At 44.9% G+C, this 23,831-nt stretch overlaps 1 protein-coding gene across 2 annotated transcripts in view; it reads right to left on the reverse strand.

The window, feature by feature from the left end:
• The window catches only part of PIR (pirin), a 105,566-nt gene that overhangs the window by 70,734 nt on the left and 11,001 nt on the right, over positions 1–23,831 (reverse strand). For both annotated transcript variants that reach the window (XM_038586874.1, XM_038586872.1), the window contains exons 3-4: positions 19,723–19,815; positions 21–104 (exon numbers count right to left, since the gene is read on the reverse strand). In XM_038586874.1, the coding sequence (XP_038442802.1) occupies positions 21–104; positions 19,723–19,815 (177 nt within the window). The remainder of the gene's footprint in view (positions 1–20; positions 105–19,722; positions 19,816–23,831) is intronic.

Consider the following 23,831-nt stretch of genomic DNA (forward strand, 5'->3'; position numbering starts at 1 on the left):
TTCCTTGTCGTTGGCCATACCTGCAGGTCTCCTGGGTTCATCTGACCAACATGTCCACAGAAGTCTTCATGGGCCATGCTGCCGCCTTCCAGGAGGTAGGATACCTTTGACAAAACAAGCAGAAGAAAAAGTAGGTGTTCGGCAGCTGTGAGGAGTGGTTGACTTGAAACTGTGTTGAGGCCAGTGTCGGGAGCAGCTGAGACAGGAGCGTGGGCGGAGGGAATGAATCTGAGGGCAAGGGCCATGCTAGCCCATGCAAGGTCTCAGAGAATTTTAAATAGGACCCCCTTCCTCCGCGTAGATGCGGCCCTGAGTGTGCCAGAGCTCACAGCCAGATGACAGAAGCCCCCACTTGTCCCCTCGGCCTGCAGATGGGTCCCAGAGCTCAGGGTGCAATAGAGGCAGCTCCCGTTGAAACAGCAGGGCCGTGTTACCAAGGCCATGTTCACCTGGGTGTGTGGGACGACAGATCCCAGGTCTCCACGCCTTTCCCTAAAAGCTGATTTGAGAAATGCAAAGGCAGTGTATTCCCAACACCAGACATACAAACTCACTTAGGTGCTCAATAGACACACGTAAAATGTCAAACGGATTCATATAAATTAAAGTCAACTTTTCCGGGGCATGTCCATACTAAATCTAAGAATGGCAAGAAATTGCGTTGTCAGGCAGAGTAGCTCCTAGCCACGTGTAGCTATTTAAGTTTAAACTAATTTTTTTGGTATATTTTTTATTGGAGTTCGATTTGTCAACATAGAGCATAACACCCAGTGCTCATCCCGTCCAGTGTCTCCCTCAGTGCCTGTCACCCAGTCACCCCAACCCCCGGCCCACCTCCCCTTCCACAACCCCTTGTTCGTTTCCCAGAGTTAGGAGTCTCTCCTGTTCTGTCTCCCTCACTGATATTTCCCACTCATTTTTCTCTCCTTTCCCCTTTATTCCCTTTCACTATTTTTGACTGTCCCCAAACGAATGAGACCATATAATGATTGTCCTTCTCCGATTGACTTACTTCACTCAGCATAATACCCTCCAGTTCCATCCACATTAAAGCAAATAAAGTGAAACAAAACTAAAAATCCAGCTCCTCAGTTGCACTGGCCACATTTCAAATGCCAAACTCCTGGCTCTCCCCTTCCTCTTCTGCAATCAGCCTGCCCAGAGAAAGCGAGTGCCTCTGGGAGAGGCCAGCCCCCACGGCAGTGACCTTCACGGGTCCGGCACAGCCAGTGAGATCTGAATAAAGTCTAAGTTTTGCTCGCAATTCAGTATTTGGAAGCTCAGCCACGTGCAGATGGAAGCCACATTCTCTACCATCAGCTTTATCAGAAATAAGGTAGTCTTTTGTGTCTGCCATCTTTCTTATTCTTTTATGGTCTCCAATGGCTCAGAATTCATGCTGGGAAGTTAGGCCATCATTTATTATGCCTCCTCAGACCCCAAACAAAGGGGAATTAAAGACCTGCTACCATCAAGTTGTTGAAATCTTATATTGTAGCCTTATAATAAACCCCCTTTGCCGTGAGCCAACTTTATAGGATGCCAGTTCCTGAAACCAAAGACTTACACAGAGCACTTATGACAGTAGAAATCAGGACTGCCTGATAGGAGGACTCTCCGTGTGGCATCCTGCCAAGCAACGACATGGAGGTACACCATGTACAGAGTGGCCTCGGCAGCAACCTCTACCCCAGGTGACAGGCAGACAGCTACGGAAATTGGAGGTTCTAGGTTGTGACAGCTAATTTCAGGTGTCAACTTCACTGGGCTAAGGGATGCCCAGATACATGTAAAGCATTACTTCTGGTTGCATCCGTGAAGGTGTTTCCAGAAGAGATTGGCATTTGAGTCAGTAGACTGAGTAAGGAAGACTGCCCTCACCAGTGTGGGTGGGCATCATCCAATATACTGGGGGCCCCAACAGGACAAGAGGCAGAAGGGTGAATTCCTCCCCTTTCTCCTTTAGCTGGAACATCTAAGGTCTCCTGTCCTCAGACATCAGAACTCCTAGTTCTTGACCTTCAGATGCTGGCATTGACACCAGCAACAACCCCTGTCCCGTGTCCCGTCCCCCCGTCCCCTGTCCCCAATTCTCAGACCTTCGGCCTCAGACTAAATTATGCTACCAGCTTTCCCAGTTCTCCAGCTTACAGAGGGGAGATCGTGAGACTTCTCCACCTCCATAACTGTGTGAGCCAACTCCTATAATAAACCTCCTCTTGTACATCCATGACAGCGATTCCAAATCAGTGGAGCCAGGATGCATTTTCTGATAAACAGTATTGGAACTGACTGACCATATGAGAAGAGAGAGTAAGCCTCCACTATATATGGAAATGTATTCCAAGTGGATAAAGATTTAAATGTTAAAAATAAACTTCTGAGATTTAAATCTAAGAAGACAAAATGTCAGCACAAATCTGTCTTTGCAATTTATTATAGCAGCAAGAAGACAGAACAATCGGATGACGGGCCTACTAGGGCACACTTACCTAATTATGGTACAGCCATACAAGAGAATATTATACAACTGTTAAAAAAGTGATGTAGGGCAGCCCGGGTGGCTCAGCGGTTTAGTGCTGCCTTCAGCCCAGGGCATGATCCTGGAGACCCGGGTTCGAGTCCTGCGTCGGGCTCCCTGCATGGAGCCTGCTTCTCCCTCTGCCGCGTTCTCTCTCTTTCTCTCTCGCTCATTAATAAATAAATAAGTTTTTTAAATAAATAAATAAGTGATGTAGAGGCTCTATTCACTGACCCAGAAAACCAAAATACTATTTTTTTAAAGATTTTATTTATTCACAAGAGACACAGAGAGAGAGAGAGAAGCAGAGAGACAGGCAGAGGAAGAAGCAGGCTCCATGCAAGGAGCCCGACGTGGGACTCGACCCCAGGTCCCCAGGATCAGGCCCTGGGCTGAAGGCTGCGCTAAACCGCTGAGCCACCTGGGCTGCCCCCCAAAATACTATTTAATCAAAAAAAGCAAGTTACCGACAGCAATTTTATTTAAAGAGGTTCACATACAATGATGAGTTTAAATGGGTTCATTTAAATAAAATTGTATCCCGTCATGTTAGGGTTTGCGTGGAGATGCCTGGACAGACACACCAAAATGTGGACAGTGGTCATCTCCAGGTAGTAGAATTGCAAGTACATTGTATTATATCCTCATCCCACTTTTCTGATAGTTTAGGTCTTCCTGCAATGAGTAGTTTACTTTTTTTACAACGGAAACAACTCTTTTATTTTGTGAAAATATAAAGATGCTACCGTTCACCGATGAATGAAAAGAAGTGACCTGCTTTCTTCTGCAGAGATGCTGGTGAATATTTCTTCCCTCTTTAGGTGAACTGGGGCTGGCCAGGAAGGCGGTGAGACAGAAGGGAAAATACAAAGAATTGGAAGAATAACACCATACAATGTGAGAGGACCATGCAGCGAGCTGCGATGTTGCTAGGCAGAAAAGACCTGGAATTATTATTATAGAGGCCAAACTAGGAATGAAGTACTAAGGACCTCATACGAAGCTTACAAATTAAAGAGGACAAATGAAAAGCTTCCAAATCTCAAACAACCAAACTAGAAGGAACAGTGTCTAGAATTGCTTTTCCTTTTCCTGTTTATGCAGGCATTTTTGATTAAAATAACTGCATAATAAAGGCAATTTTCATTCTGTTTGGGTGAAGCTTTGAGTTCTCAAAGGAGTCTCTTTCAAATCATATTCCTTCCATCTCCGAAGTTTTTTCAATTACCCCAGCCTAGGGACTTTCGAGTTGTTAATCATCTAAAAAGATGTCAGGCAACTTTAAAAAGTAAATTGTGGTGAGCATGACTCATTCAAAGATGAAAATTTACGCAGACACCAAAAGAGGTTTGTGCGTGTGTGCGAGCGTGCTTGTTGCAAGTTTTATTTTAGAGAGCAATGCCAACACTGTTTCTAAAAGGCAGAAGGCGGTTATCCCCACTTTTCCCCTACTTTTTCAGCGTGGATGTCCTCTTTTCTCTGGTCATACAAAAGTCAACATTATGCCTCCCATCCTAAATACTATAAAATCTGAATTGGAGAAGTCTGGTCAATGAAGCTTTACTGAGGCCATAACGCCTGCCCTTGACCACTTAAAGCAAAAGCCATACTTTTAGCCGTTGGGAGGGAAGAAAAAAAAATCAGAAACCAATGACCCCTTAGTTTTGCTTATCTTTTCTTTTCTTTCTTTATTTTTCTTAAGTGCTGTAAATCCTACACTGAGACCTTCAAGTATAAATGATGCCTGCAGAGGATTTTTTTGAAACTCAAGCCGTACTCTGAGAGCTGACACAAACCAGATGATCTTTTAGGACATTACATAATCGCAAACACCTGGAGAGTTGCTGTGGGTGGCTGATGGAACTGGGAGTGTTATGTTTAAACTCAAGAGTTGCGTGTGTCTAATTAAGAAGTCTGTAATCTGAAACAGGTGTTTTTTTTTTAAAGGACTTGCCATGCTTTCTGATCCTGCTCCGTCCTTTCCTCCGTCCTAGTCCTAAACTTTCCATGGATCTTCAAACACTTCTGCTTCCTTGTCAGTTCTTACTTCTTGATGCCTTTGCCTATTTGGAAGGAGAGAGACACGACGCCGAAACAGGAACCAGAGAAAAGTGCCACTTGCAACGTGAAATTTAAGAAACGTGCACCTCAAGGAGCTATCACTTAATTCTGAAGAATTATAACACGAGATAGAGTCAAGTTTGTTGTTTCTTTCTGGCTGGTATTTAGAAGGACGAGTGTGATGATCTCATTCAATGTTTCTAGATGCAAGACTTTTTCTTTAAAGCACAAAGTTTGCACTATAGATAAAACTACGTTTACTTTTCATTTCTCTGTGCCTGAAATGGTAGCTCTTTTTTTCTATTGGTAGCTGAGTAGGAAAAAGAGAAAAACAAAACAAAAACAGGGGTGGAGGCCATGGCTGTGGAGAGAGGCCAGCAAGGAGCATATTGCATAATAGAAGCAGCTAGCAGGTCTTCAAGGCTAGAAATGTAATGTTCGGATCCATACAATTAAGGACCCACGTTATTTTACAAAAAATGTTTTACTTACTTGGGCAATTGCGGAGAAATCTGCAATATCACCCCACTAAAATAAGCTCATCCAATCCCGACCCCACATAAACACCTTCACAAGTGCCAATGGGTGGGTTTAACAAAAAAAGGAAGAGATAAAAAAAAAAAAGGAAAAGATAAACAACGTGGAAAAGAAAAAAGATAACCAAATGGTTTAGGTATTCAGCCAACTATTTTAAAGCTCCACTGGGAGCTTTAAGGGTCCTGCCTTGCCATTTCCTGCCACAACCGTGCCCAGGGTGGCCAACCCTGAGGGATTCCCCACCCCACACCGCCCCCTGCTGGCGGGGCCCGGCCTTGGGGAACCACTCAGGCTTTGGCGCCCGGGTTGGAATCTCAGGTTTGCCATTTACCACATGTGAAACGCAGAGCCAAGTGCTTTGACTTCTTGGAGGCTCAGTTTCTTCATGTACAACATGGACCCAGGGGAGGGGCTCACCAAGTGAAGTGAGGAAACGTGCGCAAAGTTCCCGGCACATGACAAGTGGTCAGTAAGTTCCAGAACTGGCACAGCTGCCACACTTCCGCTGGCAGAGATCCCGTGGTGGGTCTTCCCTCACGCCTCCTGGAAAGTGTGTCTCCCGATATGCTCATGGCTCACTTCTCAGGCCTCTGTTCATTCAGGCCTCCATTCAAACGTCACCGCCTAAGAGAGGACGCCCCCACCCAGCCCGTCACATCGGTCGGCCTAGTCTTTATCTTCCTACGCTGACATGTTTCTTCCTCTTAGCTTCTTCCCAAAGGAACACTAGACCATATAATTATTTGGTTATTCATCATCTGTCTTCCCTAAGAAAGCGTAACCTCCCCCGAAGGTTCCAGAACAGCGCTGGCAGTGGAGATCCGTGACACATCAGCATGGACAAGGCCCCCGACTCTGAGAATCTACGATCTACAGGTCACGGATGAAAACGCTGTGGCTTAGTGTGCTTAAGTCACGCCATTAAGAACAGCAGAGCGAGGACTTCAATCAACATGTTGTCTCTGAAGATAAAATCACGTCACCCTCTCATGCTGCCTCACCACCTCGGCAGCAACACATGCGTTGTGAGATCTGATGGGAATTGCAAAAACAGGCGGGACTGAGGCACCTGGGTGGCTCAGTCGGTTAAGCGTCTGACTCTTGATTTAGGCTCAGGTCATGATCGCAGGGTCATGAGATCGAGCCCCAAGTCAGGCTCCGCGCTGGGCGTGGAGCCTGCTTGAGATTCTCTCTCTCCCTCTCCCTCTGCCCCTCCCCCTGCTCATTCTCGAGGAGAGATGAAAGAGAGAGAGAAAGATAAGACAGAGCAAACCAGCCAGGACTGCCCACTGCGAGGGCTTTAGACGAACTGGCCACCTCTGGCAAAGAAAGGGTCCTCGCGCTGTAGTGCACAAAGCTGAAAACAGGCCTCATGCCTCGTGGGGGAGGTGGAGAAGAGGCGGGTGGAGGGACAGGGGGCCACAGGTTCCTGAGAGGAGGCGCTCCCAGGATCCTTCCTTGGTGTGGACACGAAGAGTTCCACCCAACAATGTCTAACTACAGAGAAAAGAACTTACTTAGTTTAGGCAATTTTCCTTTTACATTTTTCTGTTGCTCCCATTCACAAAAGTCTCCCAAATCTACTAATTCTCCTCTCCCTCGGAGTAAAATATCTGACATGCACATCAAGGCTCGATACCGATCATATTCCTGCATCTAACTACTCATGTGAGCTGAATGGCAGACTCCCTCGGAAACTTCCAGCTGCTTCTAGAACCCCAGGGCCAGGCCAGGAACGCCCTTTCTCTTCCAACCCCACTCAGGATTCAACGTTTTGTGGAAGCTCTTCAGACAACTTACCGCTGGCTCCTCCCGTAATCGCAGGCTGACAGCACCTAAATCTCTTAAAACTGTGGTCAAGGCTAAAAAAACAACAAAAAAAAACAAACAAACAAACAAAAAAAAACTGTGGTCAAGGTGTCCGTGCCCCTTGTGTTCCAGTTCCCGGGTTCTACTGAAGGGGCAGCAGGGGGATGGCTTGCCGACTTCGAGGATTACCCGAGTTTCCCACCTGCAAAAGTGTCAGGTCTGCACCCAGGGTGAGAATGTGCATCGTCAGGAGTATTGTTGCTTAAGAGTGCCCTCTGCTGATGCTAACGACGTGTGCTCGCTGTTTTTCTACTATCAGACCTCAGCAGAACAGCGAGAGGTCTTGCAAATCAAGCCCCTGAAAACTAAGCCTATCCTCTAGGCCGTGCATGGGGTCTCTTGCTTCAGGACCGTATGTGGGTGGCCAGGTGCCATCTGGGCATCAAGGGACCGGCTCAGAAACAGGAAATTAGAAATCACCCAAAAGGAAGACAGTGATCATCCGTTCCCTACCTTCAGGGAGCCACCACTCTAGCAGGGGAAACGCTACTAAAATATGCAGAAAAGAGAAATTAATACCAAAAAGAAATACAGGGGCGCCTGGCTGGCTCAGTCAGTGGAGCGCGCGACTCTTGATCTCGGGGCTGCAAGTTCAAGCTCCATGCTGGGTGTAGGGGTAACTTAAAAATAAAATCTTAAGAAAAATAAGTAAAATTAGTCCCTGTGGAAACAGAAAAAAGATCAATTCTGATGAGCAAGAATCTGAAGGAATGGGGGGGTTATTCATGGAGGAGCAGTCCCCCAGCTGGTCCTTAAAAGACTGCCCTGCTGGGAAAAAGCTGGGGTGACTGGGGCAAAAAAAGTGCAGAGGAGGAGGAAAGGAATTTGTAAGTTGGAATAAAAGCCTAGAAGCAATTAAAGCATGGTTTTATTAATTACCATGTCATTGCCAGATCGTGAATGGTTTTGTGGCTGCAAGAAGTTAAATGGCTACCCCTAAACATCCAGGCGGTTAACCAACCTAGTCCATTTCCTCAGTGAAGTTCAGAGAAGAGCCAGACAGGAGGACATTTGGATCCCTGAACCACAACAGCATCAGGACGCACAGTTAGTAACAGGGAGACTGGGACGTGTTTGCAGCTGGGGATCCGTGTCACGGATGCAATCTCATTTCTAATGGTATTAACTTAAGAATGTTTTGGGGCAATACCAGATGTACAGAAAGGGAACTCCGTTCCAGGAGTGTGAGGGTGGAAGAGTGGACAAGTGTGGGCCCGGGATCAGATGGGCCTGCCCAATCCTGCCCTATATGGGCTGCGTGACCTTGACAAGTCACCACTTCCGAGCCTGTTTCCTCATCTATAAAATAGGGGAGGAGGGCTTTCAATTCCTACTTTTCAGGATTGCTGTGAAGCCTGGAGGTAACGTATAGAAGGCATACGGAGCGTTTCATAAAACTGGTAGCTCAGACTGCCTGGCAAATTTCCTTTGGGTTTAGTCCCATGTGGTCAAGGCATTTCATTTTCACAGGGTCGATTGATGGAAAACTCTGAAACAACTTTGCTAAGACTGTTGAAGATTTACAAGAATTTTTTTAAAGATTTATTTGTTTATTTTCTGGGGGAGGGGCAGAGGGAGAAAAAGAGGGAGTCTTTTTTTTTTTTAAGGACTTTATTTATTTATTAGACACAGAGAAAGGCAGAGAGACACAGGCAGAGGGAGAAGCAGGCTTCCCGCAGGAGCCCAATGCGGAACTCGATCCCGGGACCCCAGATCATGCCCAGAGCTGAAGGCCGACTCAACCACTGAGCCACCCAGGCGTCCCAGGGAGAGAGAGTCACAAGCAGACTCCGCACTGAGCGCAGAGCCCGATGTGGGGCTCGATCTCACGACACTGAGACGGAGACTGGAGCCAAAACCAACTGACTGGGCCACCCAAGCACCTGTGCAAGGAGTTTTTTTTATCACATACTGATCTATGTTCATTCACTCTGGACTTAATTTCAGTCTCACTTCAAAAGCGTTATTTGGTGACATAAAAGGATGTTTAATGACTGGTTTACTGTCTTTATTACATCCCGTCTTCCAACGTGTCTGTGTAAGAACTCTAGGAATGTAGCCTCTCAGACACGAGTGGTTTCTGTTTGTAATTGTAACAGGGGGGGAGGTGGGGCAGAGGGGGAAACCTGCTGGGGATGTATCTGAATTACTTTTGAAGACTAATTCAGTTAATTGCTGCTTTCCCTCCTGTGACCGATGCTTCTAGACATAGGCCAGGGTTTCATTCTCTGCTGTGGGAACTGGCCCCTGTGCTGCAGGACGTTCAGCAGCATTCCTGGCCTCTATTCACTAGATGGCAGCAGCACCCTCCAGTTGGTATAACCAGCAATGTCCCCAGAAATGGCCACATTGACCCCACTTAGTCAAAGTCACCCCCACTTGAGAACCACTGACGTAGACAGTCTAAAATCCCAACTTTGGGACTAAAGATCATACTATTTAGAATGACAGTATTAACGTGGGAGTTTCAGGATATAAAACATTGGTCATTCATTCATAACTGAAGGTCACACCCTGCTGTGAAGGCCTTTCCCAAATAACGGCCCAACCTACAGCTTGAGATCCCACCCCACTCTACACATCCAATTTTTTTTTAATTTATCCCACAGAGTTTTTATTTATCTTTTTAAGTGAGCTCTATGCCCAACATGGGGCTGGAACTCATGACCCTGAGATCGAGTCACATGGTCTACTGAGCCAGCCAGGTGCCCGCTCTACACATCTAATTCTTAGTCTGACTACTTCCTCACTATTTCTAGAATATCGCCATACCACGCCCTCTACCTTTTCCTCCACTGTCCAGAGAGTTCTAACTTATTCCTTAAGATTGTACCAAATGGCCAATTTTCTGCTGAAACTCTCCCAGACCTTTCTGTGAGAAATGCTAGCTTCTCCCTCAGAACGTGAAACTTCATCAACAGGACCTCTCTTGTCCCTCCTTAATTATTTTCTAATGGTCTTGCAAACTGGAAGTCCTCTGCCCCCACTTGGGAACTCACATTCACACGCGCATGCAGGCTTGCACACAGGTAGCTGTTGACTGGAACAGAACACAAACCCGGTTGATTTTATGTGCAGAGGCCAGACCCAAGTCAGAGAGGCCTCGGCAAGAGTTCCTAGAGAGCCAGTGAGCACCAGGAGCTTCACCAGCCACGAGAGCACTGCTGATCTTATATGGTACGTGAAGAGGGAATTTTGAAAATACTGATTATTTGAATAACCAATACACATTGCTCAAAAGTGAAAGGCACAACAAGAAAAAAGAGGAATAGAGTGAAAATGAACTTTCTCCTCCTCACCGCTCGGTAACCTTCCCTGGAAGGCATAGGACCGGCTTCCTGGGTGTCCTGCAGAGATGATGTAGGCATACCCAAGAATCAAGGTCTAAGTGGGATACCTGTCCCATCAACATGTCCATCAACACATGACCAATAAACAAAACGGGACATATCCATACGATGGGTAATTATTCAGCCATAAAAATGACTTAAGTGCTGACACACATCACCACATGCAAGGGCCTTGAAAACATTCGCCAAGTGAAAGAAAACAGACACAAACGACCAGATATCATCTGATTCCTTTTATATGAAATGTGCAGAGGGACACCTGGGTGGCTCAGCAGTTGAGCATCTGCCTTCGACTCGGGTCATGATCTCAGGGTCCTGGGATCGAGCCCCACATCGGGCTCCCTGCTCAGTGGGGAGTCTGTTTCTCCCTCTGCCTCTGCCTCTGCCTGCCGCTCCCCCTGCTTGTGCTCTCTCTTTCTCTCTCAAATAAATAAAATCTTTTAAAAACTAAAATAAGCCTGATGAAAATGTGCTGGAATTGGTGGTGATAGCTCACAATACCGTGAAAATACTAAAAACCACTAAATATTTTCAAAAAGCTTTGTGACTCTGTATCTGTCGTTAAGCGTTGATTTTCTAAGCACCATCTTTTGGAATTGTAATGTGAATTTTGGAGTTCTCTTTTCTTTGAATCAATGTAGAAGTAATCACTCATTAAAACAGCCCATCTGGGGATCCCCAGGTGGCCCAGCGGTTTAGCACTTGCCTTCAGCCCAGGGCACAACTTGGAGACCTGAGTTCGAGTCCCACATCAGGCTCCCTGCATGGAGCCTGCTTCTTCTTCCTCTGCCTGTGTCTCTGTGCCTCTCTCTCTCTCTCTGTATCTCTCATGAATGAGTAAATAAAATCTTTAAAAAATAAATAATAATAAATAAAACAGCCTATCCTTCCCACAGCACTATTGATAATAAGCCATTTTTAAAAACAATAAAGGTAAGGATGCTTAGGTGGTTCAGTGGGCTAAGCATCTGACTCTTGATTTCGACTCAGGACATGATCTCAGGGTCGTGAGAACAAAGTACTAAATGAATAAATAAATAAATCTTTTTTAAAAAAGAATAAAAGTAGTCTTTGCTTTTTTTTAAATATTTTTAAAGATTTATTCGAGAGAGAGAGAAAGAGTGGGCCCAAAAGGGGGGAGGGAAGGAGAGAAGCAGACTCCCCGCTGAGCAGAGAGCAGGACTCGGAGCTCTGATCGAAGGACCCTGGGATCATGACCTGAGCTGAAGGCAGACGCTTAATCAACTGAGTCACCCAGGTGCCCTAGTCTTTGCTTTTTATACAAATCCTACACTAATGCCATAATGGTTCTGTCACTTTCCAACTATCATGGAGATTATTCTATATTTGAACATGTCAAGCTGTGGCATTCTCCTTAATGGCTGTAGAGCACGTCACTGCAGGGACACGTGTGTTTAAACCACTAGTTCTCAGGCAGCCCGGGTGGCTCAGCAGTTTAGTGCCGCCTTCAGCCCAGGGCCTGATCCTGGAGACCTGGGACCGAGTCCCATGTTGGGCTCCCTGCATGGAGCCTGCTTCTCCCTCCGTCTGGGTCTCTCTGCCCCTCTCTCTCTGTATGTCTTTCATGAATAAATAAATAAAAATCTTTAAAAAAAAAAAAAAAGCAACCCACAGAATGGGAGAAAATATTTAAAAATGAAAAAATAAACCATTAGTTCTCGCCTGGGGGCCATTTGGTAGCCTCCCCAACGCACACAGTAGGCAATATCTGGAGATATTTTTTGTTGTCACCACTGGAAGTGGTAGGGGGAGGGGGGGGCTACTGGCATCTAGTGGAGAGAGGCCGGGGAAGCTGCTCAGCATCCTGCAATGCACAGGATGGCCCGCCCTCACAGTAGAGTTATCCTCTCAAAATGTAACAGTCCCCAGGTTGAGAAGCCTTGATTTAAACAGCCCATGATTAGGGACGCCTGCATGGCTCAGCGGCTGGGTGCACACCTTCGGCTCAGGTTGTGATCCCAGGATCCGGGATCGAGTCCCACATCAGGCTCCCCACAAGGAGCCTGCTTCTCCCTCTTCCTGTGTCTCTGCCTCTCTCTCTCAGTCTGTGTCTCTCGTGAATAAATAAATAAATCTTTAAAAAAAATAAACAGTCCATGATTAAGGAAAATTTAAATTTTTTACAATATTTGCTTTTACAAATAATGTTGAATATGCCATCTTCCAGATATGCAACTTCCTCATATGCAATTTCCAGATATATAATGATTCCCCTATTATTTTGAATGCTTACTTTATTCCCCTTGTACGAACTTTTTTTTTTGTACGAACTTTTTAAAACTGGAATAAAGATGCGTATAATAAGCCTTTGTTCTTACTTTATTTTTTTTGTTTTGTTTTTTCTGTTTTGTCCAGAAAATTATTAGATTTCTAAAAGTAGGGGCAGCCCGGGTGGCTCAGCAGTTTAGCGTCGCCTTCAGCCCAGGGTGTGATGTGCTCCCTGCGTGGAGCCTGCTTCTCCCTCTGCCTGTGTCTCTGCCTCTCTCTCCATGTGTCTTTCATGAACAAATACATAAAATCTTTTTAAAAAAGAAAAAACAGATTTCTAAAACTAGGATTACTGGGATAAAGGAGAAAAACCTTTTTCCCCTGAGGTATCTGGGGCTCCCACTGCTACTATGAAGGGGGTATCTCCCTCCTTCTATCTGATTATTGCTTTCATGTTTCATGCCGGAAAGTGAGTGACCTGTGCACGGGGATTTTATATCGAGCCACTTACAAGGAGCTTTTGGCTGATGCTCTCAGCACAGTGGTGAAGGTGGCTCTCGCTTCCTTCCTATACTCTGTTGAGCCTCAACTCCAGATCATATCAAACAAACATAGGAGCTAAAACCTCCATGCATGGCTTCTGGACAAGTCCTGCGCCCTCCGCCCTCCTCCAGTCACATCACCTCCCAAAGCGGGATGCGGCCACTGTGCGGTTTGCTTCATCACCGTATTACCTCCAAATAAGTACTTTTTCCTCCTCCTCTCTGACAGCTGTAACTCTCAGTAATGGCTTCAAAGCTTCTAGAGCCAGGTTAAATCGCAGTGGCGCTGGCAAACAGTCTTGTCTGCTCTTCCCTGCAATTAACAGGATTATGTGTAATACCTCCGTGGTAGATAGGACATGGGAAGTTCACTGAATGGTCTTCAGGATACTGAGAAAGGACCCTTCTTTGCCATTTTTTGTAGAATCGTTGTTTTTCCTTTGCCAAATGGGTTCTGATTTTTTTTTTAATTTTATTTATGATAGTCGCACACACAGAGAGAGAGAGAGAGAGGCAGAGACACAGGCAGAGGGAGAAGCAGGCTCCATGCACCGGGAGCCTGACATGGGATTCGATCCCGGGTCTCCAGGATCGCGCCCTGGGCCAAAGGCAGGCGCCAAACCGCTGTGCCACCCAGGGATCCCCTGGGTTCTGATTTTTTATCAAGCTTTCTAACCCCCACCCCCCCCAACCCCGTCCCAGCTTTGATTAGACAATGGCATGGTTTGGTTTTGAGACTACACAGAAAGCTAGAGAAAGCAGGCTGTGTGGGAGACGGGAGGCTTGAGTCAGTCGTAAGTTTGAGGGGTGAATCACCCGGACCCTTCCCTTCCTGTCCAGGATATCGTCCAGGCATTGCATGCAAATGCTGCTGGCTGCCATCCAGTAAACAGGAGTGTGGCTTTTCTGATGGGCACACCCTTGCAAACAGGACGGGTCTGTTCTCCTGAACAAAAGCAAAGAACCTGCTGAGGCTTGCAGTGAAAAACTTGAAAAAAGCACTTCTAAGCCCTGCTAAGGACCCAGGAGACAAGGTCATCCCGAGGTGTCCCTGCCGCATGACGGTTTGCTCCTAACTGTCCTTAAATGTCACTAAGTGGGAGTGACCCCCCATGCTGCCTTCCCCAAAACTTGGGGGTTCCCAGGAGCGTGGGACTTCCAGCGCTACAACTAGGGCAGTCCCGAGGCTGTCATTTAAAGGATGACTTTGAAAGGCACAAAAACAGGTGAGAAGTTCATCAACAACGTGCTGAACTTGAACTGCTTCTTTTTGGAGCTAAACTACACAAGGCGTGGGCTCTCCAGATCATTCGGTCCGGCCGTTCAGAGCTGCCCTAAGCAAATCAAGGTATCAGGCCTGACCAGAAATAGGTAACTGCAAAATTATCCCGGCCTTTACCACTCCGCTCTTTTTATTTCTTTAAAGATTTTATTTATTTATTCATGAGACAGACGCAGAGACACAAGCAGAGGGAGAAGCAGGCTCCCTGCGGGGGGCGGGAGGGCAATGCGGGACCCCATCCCAGGACCCCAGGATCATGACCTGAGCCAAAGGCAGGTGCTCAACCACTGAGCCAACCAGGTGTCCCCACCACTCAGCTCTTTTGAAAACAGTGTTCCCCAGAGTCCTAACTCCAGGCAGGAAATGCTGAATGCATCGTCCCTTTTGTCTTGTGACCTCCAGCTGTGCCTCCTTTTCCGGAACGTTCCTTCTTCCTCATTTTTCAGGCAAGTTTTTAACAGAAAATATATAGTTATCTAAACCATTAGGTTTAAAAAAAAGATTACCGACTAACAGTAAAATCAGGTCCTCGCTCTTATCTCATCGAATTATAGTATTTCTGGTTCAGAAGATCATCTCGATGGGCATTTCTCCAATCTTACCTGCACATATCAATCACTCGAGGATGCTGATGAAATGCAGATTATTTGTCTACAGATCAGAGGTGCAGCCTGAGGTTCCAGGTGATACCACTGCTGTTTCATGTTTTAACTTGAGGTAATAAGAACTTTGTAGAATAACATTCTCCACATTTCTTTGATTACGTATCACTCTTAGTTTAAAAAAGTGCGAGCATACACTCATAATGTATATATCTATTTATATTTTACATTCATGAGTTAGTAGTACAGCATAATTGCATTTTTATTTAAAAAAATTAATGTCCGGGGATCCCTAGGTGGCTTAGCGGTTTGGCGCCTGCCTTCGACCCAGGGTGTGATCCTGGAGTCCTGGGATCGAGTCCCACATCGGGCTCCCTGCATGGAGCCTGCTTCTCCCTCAGCCTGTGTCTCTGCCTCTCTCTCTGTGTCTATCATGAATAAATAAATAAAATTTAAAAAAAATTAATGTCCATCGGGGGCACCAGGGTGGCTCAGTGGTTGAGCGTCTGCCTTTGGCTCAGGTCGTGATCCTAGGGTCCTGGGATGGAGTCTCACATCAGGCTACCCGTAGGGAGTCTGCTTCTCCCTCTGCCTGTGTCTCTACGTTTCTGTGTCTCTCATGAATAAATAAATAAAGCCTTTAAAAAAATTAATGTCCATCAGCACAGCACTGACTTCTGTAGCACACACCCTATTTTGAGGACCACTAATCCTGAAAACACACCCATTATGTTAACATTCCGTGAATGCTCATATTTCTCCAGGCATAAGAAACTCACTTTGATTCGGGAAGCCTATTCTATATTTTATATACATAGTCTATGTTTATTAGAAAGTTCTTCCTTCTATTGGTTTGTCTGTATGCTTTGTATCCAAAGGTTTACCTTTGGGCGCAGGCAAAACCAGCCTAATCCCTCTTAACACTACTGCAACTGCTATCACTGAGAAGGGCTTGATTTCCTTAACACAGAAGCTTCTAGAACACCGTAAGAATACCAGCAACCCAAAAGAAAAAAAAAATAGGCCAAGCATATAAATATGGAAGGTAAACAAATATTTAAAAAGAAAAGATACTCAACCTTGTTCAGATAAGAGAAATGTAAATTAAAACTACGATGAGGTATTCTTTTTCACTTGTCAAAATGGCAAAGGTAAAGAAAAACTGGACAAATATATGATGTTGGTGATGCTAAGGGAAGACAGGCACCCTCCTCATACATTGCCGTGGTAATGTCAATTGGTACAACCTTCACGGGTAGTGCTTAAAAGATTAGTTTTTCAAATATGGGGAAAATACTAACAATATAATGTTAAATGAAAAAAAGGCAGAAAACGTACAGCATGATACCAGGAAAAAAGTACCGAAAGAAAATTCATCAAAGCAATAATGATACCTGTTCCTGGACAGCAAGACAACATAGCAGGTGATTCTGTTTTTTTTTTAAGATTGTATTTATTTATTTGAGAAAGTGATCTTGAGTGTGGGGGGGAGGGAGAGGGAGAGGGAGAGGGAGGGAGACGGAAACCCCCGCTGAGCAGGGAGCCTGATGCGGGCTCCATCCTAGGGCTCCGGGATCATGACCTGAGCTGAAGGGCAGACACTTAACCACCTGAGCGCCCCCTGGCTCTGTTTTTTTTTTTTTTTTTTTTTTTTTTAGATTTTATTCACTCATTCTTTAGAGAGAGAGAGAGAGAGAGAGGCAGAGACACAGGCAGAGGGAGAAGCAGGCTCCATGCGCCAGGAGCCCGACGTGGGATTCGATCCCTGGTCTCCAAGATCGCGCCCTGGGCCAAAGGCAGGTGCCAAACCGCTGCACCACCCAGGGATCCCCCAAATACCAATGTTCTAGAGCTGAACTCCTTCCCTGTTTGAAGTTGAGCACCTTACAATTTACACATTGCAAGTTGCAAAGGAAATTAAGTTTCCTTTTCACAATGGGAAAGAAAGCAATGTGTGCCATCACTGGTTTTATTTAATACATTCATCGTCTTTAGCAAAAGTTCTGTTGTTATTATCCAATTACACTCAGCCAGTAGGTACTGAGTGTCACCAGCTGCAGAACACGGAGAGGCATGGGATTATCTCAGCTGAAGCAATTTACAGTGCTCTTGACCATGGGAGGGGAGGTTAAGGCAACTCCTAACTCTAATACATGACAGAACAGGATCGAGGCCACCGTAAAGATCTAATGTGCAGGAGACTAGTAAATAGAATGCTGTGGGGACCAAGCGAAGGAGAAAGTGTCCCCTCTTGAGATTGTCTCGTGAAACTTGATGGAGACAGTGACATCTGAAAAGACCTTGAGGGATTATTACAACTGGAGCTGTGAAAGTGGTGAGAACAGCCTGATACCAGAAGCAGAGGAGCACAGCGGGGAGACGTGCTCAGGGACCCAAGTCAGAATGCAGCACGGGTGGGTGGAGGGTAAGTAAAAGGAATGGCTTCCATGACTGCTGTAAGGCAAGACACAACCCCCCCAAAGTGCTAACAGAGAAGAGAATTGGAAGCCCAATGGCTAAGTGAGGGAGGGAGACCGGTCCAACTACCTTGAGCCTTTATATTATTTCCAGAAGCTTCTTGGTTTACTCAACCTTGACACTGCAGTGGTTAACTCTTTACTGGTCCGTCTTTCACCTCCCTAACCAGATTGCAAACTAGAGGCGAGCAGGGGCCAAGTCTCCTTCTTCCTTAGCCTCCCTCCCGCCTGCCACCCACGCTCCCCAACACACGAACACACACACCCAATCTACAAAAGATCGCCTGACACCAATATCTGCATGTCGCCAGTCTTTAGTAAATATTTACACATTCAACAATTGGCTTGACAAACACACTGAGCCCCAGTCTGTTTCCTAATACAGGTTCCTCCCACGGAGCAGATGGTTGCAGTTTCTTCTTAACTGTCCCTACGCTTTCCCAGAATATAGGTACATGTGGAGAATAAGAATCTTTCAAAGTGCCACAATACTGTATTATACATTTTTATCTCCCTATCTCAAATGGAAAATAAGTGTTCAGCACAATCTCTACAAATCTTAGTTAAATTTGTAAATGTATCGGTCTGACCTTAAAATCCTGATTTTTAGGCTATATTCCATTTCAGCCCTCAATTCTATAATTCCTTAGAATTGATTTTAAATACTAATAGTGTTCTTAGATTGTCTTTGGAGTTTAAAATATTACATGAGATTGGGCAGCCCAGGTGGTTCAGCGGTTTAGCGCCGCCTTCAGATCATCAGGTTGTGATCCTGGAGACCTGGGATCGAGTCCCGAGTCGGGCTCCCTGCATAGAGCCTGCTTCTCCCCCTGCCTGTGTCTCTGTCTCTCTCTCTCTGTGTCTCTCATGAATAAATAAATTAAAAAAAATACTACATGAGATTAATCATTTCTGAATATTTTTGAAGAAAAATACATTTTCTACATAAAATTATTTAAATCACATCTTAAATTGTTTCTTCTCTCACAAATTATTTTAATTATGTAGAAATTTTAAGAAGTCCATTTCTTTTTAATTTATGTATATTTTTAAAATTATGTATATTTTTTGAGAGGAAGTGGGAGAGGGGTAGAGGGAGAGGGAGAGAATCCCAAGCAGACTCCAAGCCCAGTGCATGAGCCCCACATGGGGCTCAATCTCACAACTCCGAGATCATGACCTGAGGTGAAATCAAGAGTCTGATGCCCAACCGACTGAGCCATCCAGGTGCGCCAGAAGCCGATTCTTGCTCTTTATTAACTGCTCAAATAAAAATGTTTCCAGTGGCACCAGTTCAAAGAATATTAAAAACAACAAATATTTATTTTTTAAAGATTTATTTATTTATTCATGAGAGACAGAGAGAGAGAGAGAGAGAGAGAGGCAGAGATATAGGCAGAGAGAGAAGCAGGCTCCATGCAGGGAACCCTATGTGGGACTCGATCCCAGGACCCTGGTATCACGCCCTGGGCTGAAGGCAGAGGCTCAACCGCTGAGCCACCCAGGCATCCTCAAAACAGCAAATATTTAAATTTGAATATGCTTTGTGTGACATATGTGGCTTGCCATAGTAGCTGGTCTACAGCTAAGAACTTATAAATTAATTTAACTATTATTCATTGTTTCTAACTTTGAATTTTCTATTAGAAGTTATTACTAAGGGCACCTAGCTGGCTGAGTCAGAAGAGTATGCGACTCTTGATCTCAAGGTCATGAGTTTGGGATCCCTGGGTGGCTCAGCAGTTTAGCGCCACCTTCAGCCCAGGGCGTGATCCTGGAGTCCCGGGATCGAGTCCCATATCGGGCTCCCTGCATGGAGCCTGCTTCTCCCTCTGCCTGTGTCTCTGCCTCTCTCTCTCTCTCTCTGTCTCTCATGAATAAATAAAATCTTTTTTTTTTAAAAAAGGTCATGAGTTCAAGCCCCACTTGGGTGTAGAGATTACTTAAATAAATATTTTTTAAAAAGAAGTGACCATTAGGTTTTGAGGCACCTGGGTGGCACAGTTGGTTGAGTGTCCAACTCTTGGTTTCAGCTCAGGCTGTGATCTCAGGGTCATGAGGTCAAGCCCTGAGAGGGCTCTGTGCTCAGCTCAGAGTCTGCTTAAGACTTTTTCTCCCTCTCCTTCCCCCCTCCCCCATGTGCGCTCTCTCAAATAAATAAATACGTCTTTAAAAAAAGAAATGATTACTAGATTTAATAACAGAGGCAAATTTAAAGATACTCACTTTTGTAGTCAAATTATTTTACTTACCGTCTCAAAACCTCGATGTGGGTGATCAGGAAATCCGCCTGGTCTACCGCCTTTAAATTCATCAAACAGCAAAAATGGATCCAGATTTTTTAACTGAAATAAAAATTAAATCCAGCAGATTAGACATGCCTTTTAAACCACATAGTAGGGGCTATATTCATGGACAGATCTAGCAAAACTCACTGAGAACGACATAGCTAATGAGGAACTTTTGCAATGAAAATTACTTTTGGGAAAGAACTCCTTGCACACACACACACACACACACACACACAAGAACTAAATTAAAGAGCTGATTTTGTAAGAAGTACAAAGAGAGGAAAAACATTTCATGATCATCTAAGACTAAACGGTTAAGCACAAACAAGATATTGTCTCTCCTAAACAGAATAAAAATATCAGGGACTTCAGGCCCCCCTGGAGAAGGTTGACGTTTATAGAATATTGAGGTTTCCTATACATAAACAGTTAACTCCATCTATTTGCGGGTTTTATTTATTTTTTTAAGATTTATTTCTTTATCCATGAGAGAGAGAGAGAGAGGCAGAGACACAGGCAGAGGGAGAAGCAGGCTCCCTGTGGAGAGCCTGATGTGGGACTTGATCCCAGGACCCTGGGATCATGCCCTGGGCCGAAGACAGACACTCAACCACTGGGCCACCCAGGCATCCCTATTTGGGGCTTTTAAAATGTCTCTTAATAGGATTCATAATTTTCTCCATACATATATTTTTTTTAATTTATAGGGGGTCCCTGGGTGGCACAGCAGTTTAGCGCCTGCCTTTGGCCCAGGGCGCGATCCTGGAGACCCGGGATCGAATCCCACGTCGGGCTCCCTGCATGGAGCCTGCTTCTCCCTCTGCCTGTGTCTCTGCCTCTCTCTCTCTCTCTCTGTGTGACTATCATAAATAAATAAAAATTTAAAAAAATTTATAGGTAATGTTTTTAATGACATCATAAATAGGATTTTTTTATTTTGTTTTTGAACAGTATGCTACTAGGGAATAAAAATGTGAATAGAAAGGTGATTTTTGAACATCACTAAGCTCTTATTAATTTTAATAATCTATCCATAGCTTCTTTTGGGTTTTTTTTCGGGGACATTCAGATCACCAGTGTATTTATCAATGAGCTTTTGCTCAGTAGTTCACAAATCACTTGTTGCCTGCATTAGATTAAAGCTGTGCCAGGCTGCTGTTTTTCTGGGTTCTGCTAGGCTTGGCTGGTCTCCACATGGATTCTCATTCTCAAGCACAAGCTGAAATAGTGGCCACCTTCTAGGACATGCTGTTCTTATAACCAAGGACAAGAGCAAATGGAAGCCAAGCCAACAGCACACAATCACATTAACACGTCCCATTAGTCACAGCATGTGACATGGCCAAGCCCAAGGCAGGAGGACCACACTCAAACCCTGCCTATGGGACTCACTGGTAATGCACCTAAAAGTGGGTGTGAGTGTACAATCCCTTGGTGGGGGGCAGTGACTATCTGGGAATAATATTCCAACCAACACCCATCAACAAATAAATAACTGAGGTTTTTCCCCCTTCATTTGCAATCCTTACATGTTCTATTTCTTTTTCTGGTCTTTTTGCAAGCTAGTGTGTCTACAACAAGGCTGAGTAGAAATGATGGTAAATAGATGTCCTTGTTTTCTTCCTGATTTTACAGATTGCTTTTTCAAGATTCACCAGCACACGGGTTGTTTAACGCAAGGGTTTTGCAGATTCCCTTCGTAAGATGAAAGTCTTCCCCTTCCATTTTTAGTTTATGGATTTTTTGGATAGACACAGGTGTTGACTTTTATTGAATGCTTTTTCTGCACTCCTGAGATACTTTTCTCTCCTTTCATCTCTCAGTGGTGGTAAAGTACATAACTAGATTTTCTAACATTAAGCCAAATTTGCTAGGTCCCGACAATCCAAACTTTGTTCGTGATGTATTATCTTTTTTATACACTGCCGTATCTGGGTGGTTAATCTTTTGCTAATGACTCTTGCAAAAATGTGCATAAAAGCGATGTCATTATCCTTTCACTTGCTGTCCTTGTCTGGTCTTGACTGTAAGGCAACATTGTTTAATGAAGTGATGTCAAGACTCCCTGGAGCTTCAGCTCCTGGACAGTTTGTGCAGTACCGGAGTTTTCCGTATCTTAAATATTGGGTGAAATCTGTAAAATCTTCTGGACCTCTTGTCTTTATAATAGACTGTTAAAATACTGACTCCACTGCATTATGGCCATGAAACTTTTCAGACTTTCTTCTTTCTTTCTCATTGTTTTTGGACTCTCAGAATTTCTCCAGCTTCCTGGCAGCTGAGCTAATTACGTTTTTAAGTTGTGTGTTTCAGCGTAGCTACTCGGTCATATTGCTTGAAATGAGGGTACTAGGCCCTCTCTTTGTCCCTGTGTCCGGTTTTGACTCTCTTATTTTCACTTTCCATAGGAAAAAACACACACACGTACACACACACACACACACACACCAGATACTGTGCACACACAGAAATTCGACAAGCCACTGCAAGTTTTTCACCTAGCCAAGTCTCCACTTTAAAATGTGGACTGTCACCCATAAAAAGCTTGGGCCACTTTGCAGCCCATCTCAGTCCAGTGTGTCCTCAGGAAATGCAGTGAAACGTTAAAAAGTAACCAAAAAGCAAAACATTTATTGACTTCTCACCCAATCACCCAAGAAGGCGTCTCAACTTCTACATTTCAAACTGCCCTCACTGCTGTCCAGCATGTCCCCTGTGTTTCCATCTTCCCTCACTCGACTCCTCACACCCTCAGGAGGGTGCTCCTCTTCTCCTCCCCTCACACCTTCTGAATGGACGGTCTCTTCCACCGTGAACTCTCTGCCCCTTCCAGTGAAAAGCAATCTTGGATCTTTTCAATCTTACCCTATCGCTCATAACTCCACTTCAGCTCAATGAAAGCCCATGAATGGAACTGGGGTTGGGAGGAGAGGGTGAAAATTCTCCTATCTTATTATTTATTTTTCCTCTCTCAGGATACTCTGTTGCTCAAAGGACTGGAAGCAATGAATGTAAAGCAGCTGGGCCAATGCCTGGAGTGCGGCAGGTCTGACACAGATGAGTGGGATCTGCTACCAAACGCCTACAAATCTCTGAGCCACAAAGTCCCCACCTGCAAAAGAAAGGGTGCAGATGGCTTTTCAAGATGGCTTTTTAGTTCTACGCTATTAGGGTGCTACGGTATGAAAATGTGGGTAAGGATGAGATGAGTATGTATTGCTTCTCGGTATCAGTTTGGTGTCCAAAAGATAGATACAGGGGATTAAGAGGCACAAATTACGAGTTATAAAATAAAGAAGTCATGGGGATATAGAGCACAGCCTAGGGAATATAGTCAATAACGCTGTAACCGCCGTATGCTGACAGGTGGTGACTACACTTGCGGTGGCGAGCATTTTGTAATGTATATAAATATCAAATCACTGTGTGGCACACCTAAACTAATATGCTATCAAATATACTTCAGTAGAAAAGTACAAATACTATAACACACACAAGTAAAAAAATGAAGAGAGATTCACATGACCAAATATGTGCTGCTGTTAAATAAATCGTGAAAAGCAGAGGTTCCTATTTTCCAGGCCCACCCTCATCACCATCCATCGCTCACAGAACAAGAGTTAGTCATCGCTTGGAAAGTACTGTTTGTTCTATACTGATTGCACATTCGAGCCATCTGGTCACCAATGCACGACACAGGGACACACACAGGAAGAAAGGCAGCACAAGGAAAAGCCTGCCGAAGCCAGGGACTGGCTGAAGAGAGCCAGAAGGATCAAGTGTTTATGGCCAAAAGATGGGGTCCACGTGTGAGACACTCTTCCTCCAACAAGCAAGATGTACCTCGTACTAAAGTGTGATCTGCGCGGTTGGGTGGCAGGCCTTATTAAAGTTCCTCACATTCTAGGGGCACGTGGGTGGCTCAGTTAAGCATCTGCCTGTAGCTCAGGTCCCTGCGTTGGGGTCCCTGTTCAGTAGGGAGCCTGCTTCTCCCTCTCCCTCTTCCTGCTCATGCCCCCTCAGTCCCAGTCAAATAAATAAATAAATAAATAAATAAATAAATAAATAAA

The sequence above is a fragment of the Canis lupus genome, chromosome X (genome assembly GCF_011100685.1).
Source record: "Canis lupus familiaris isolate Mischka breed German Shepherd chromosome X, alternate assembly UU_Cfam_GSD_1.0, whole genome shotgun sequence".
Taxonomy (NCBI): domain Eukaryota; kingdom Metazoa; phylum Chordata; class Mammalia; order Carnivora; family Canidae; genus Canis; species Canis lupus.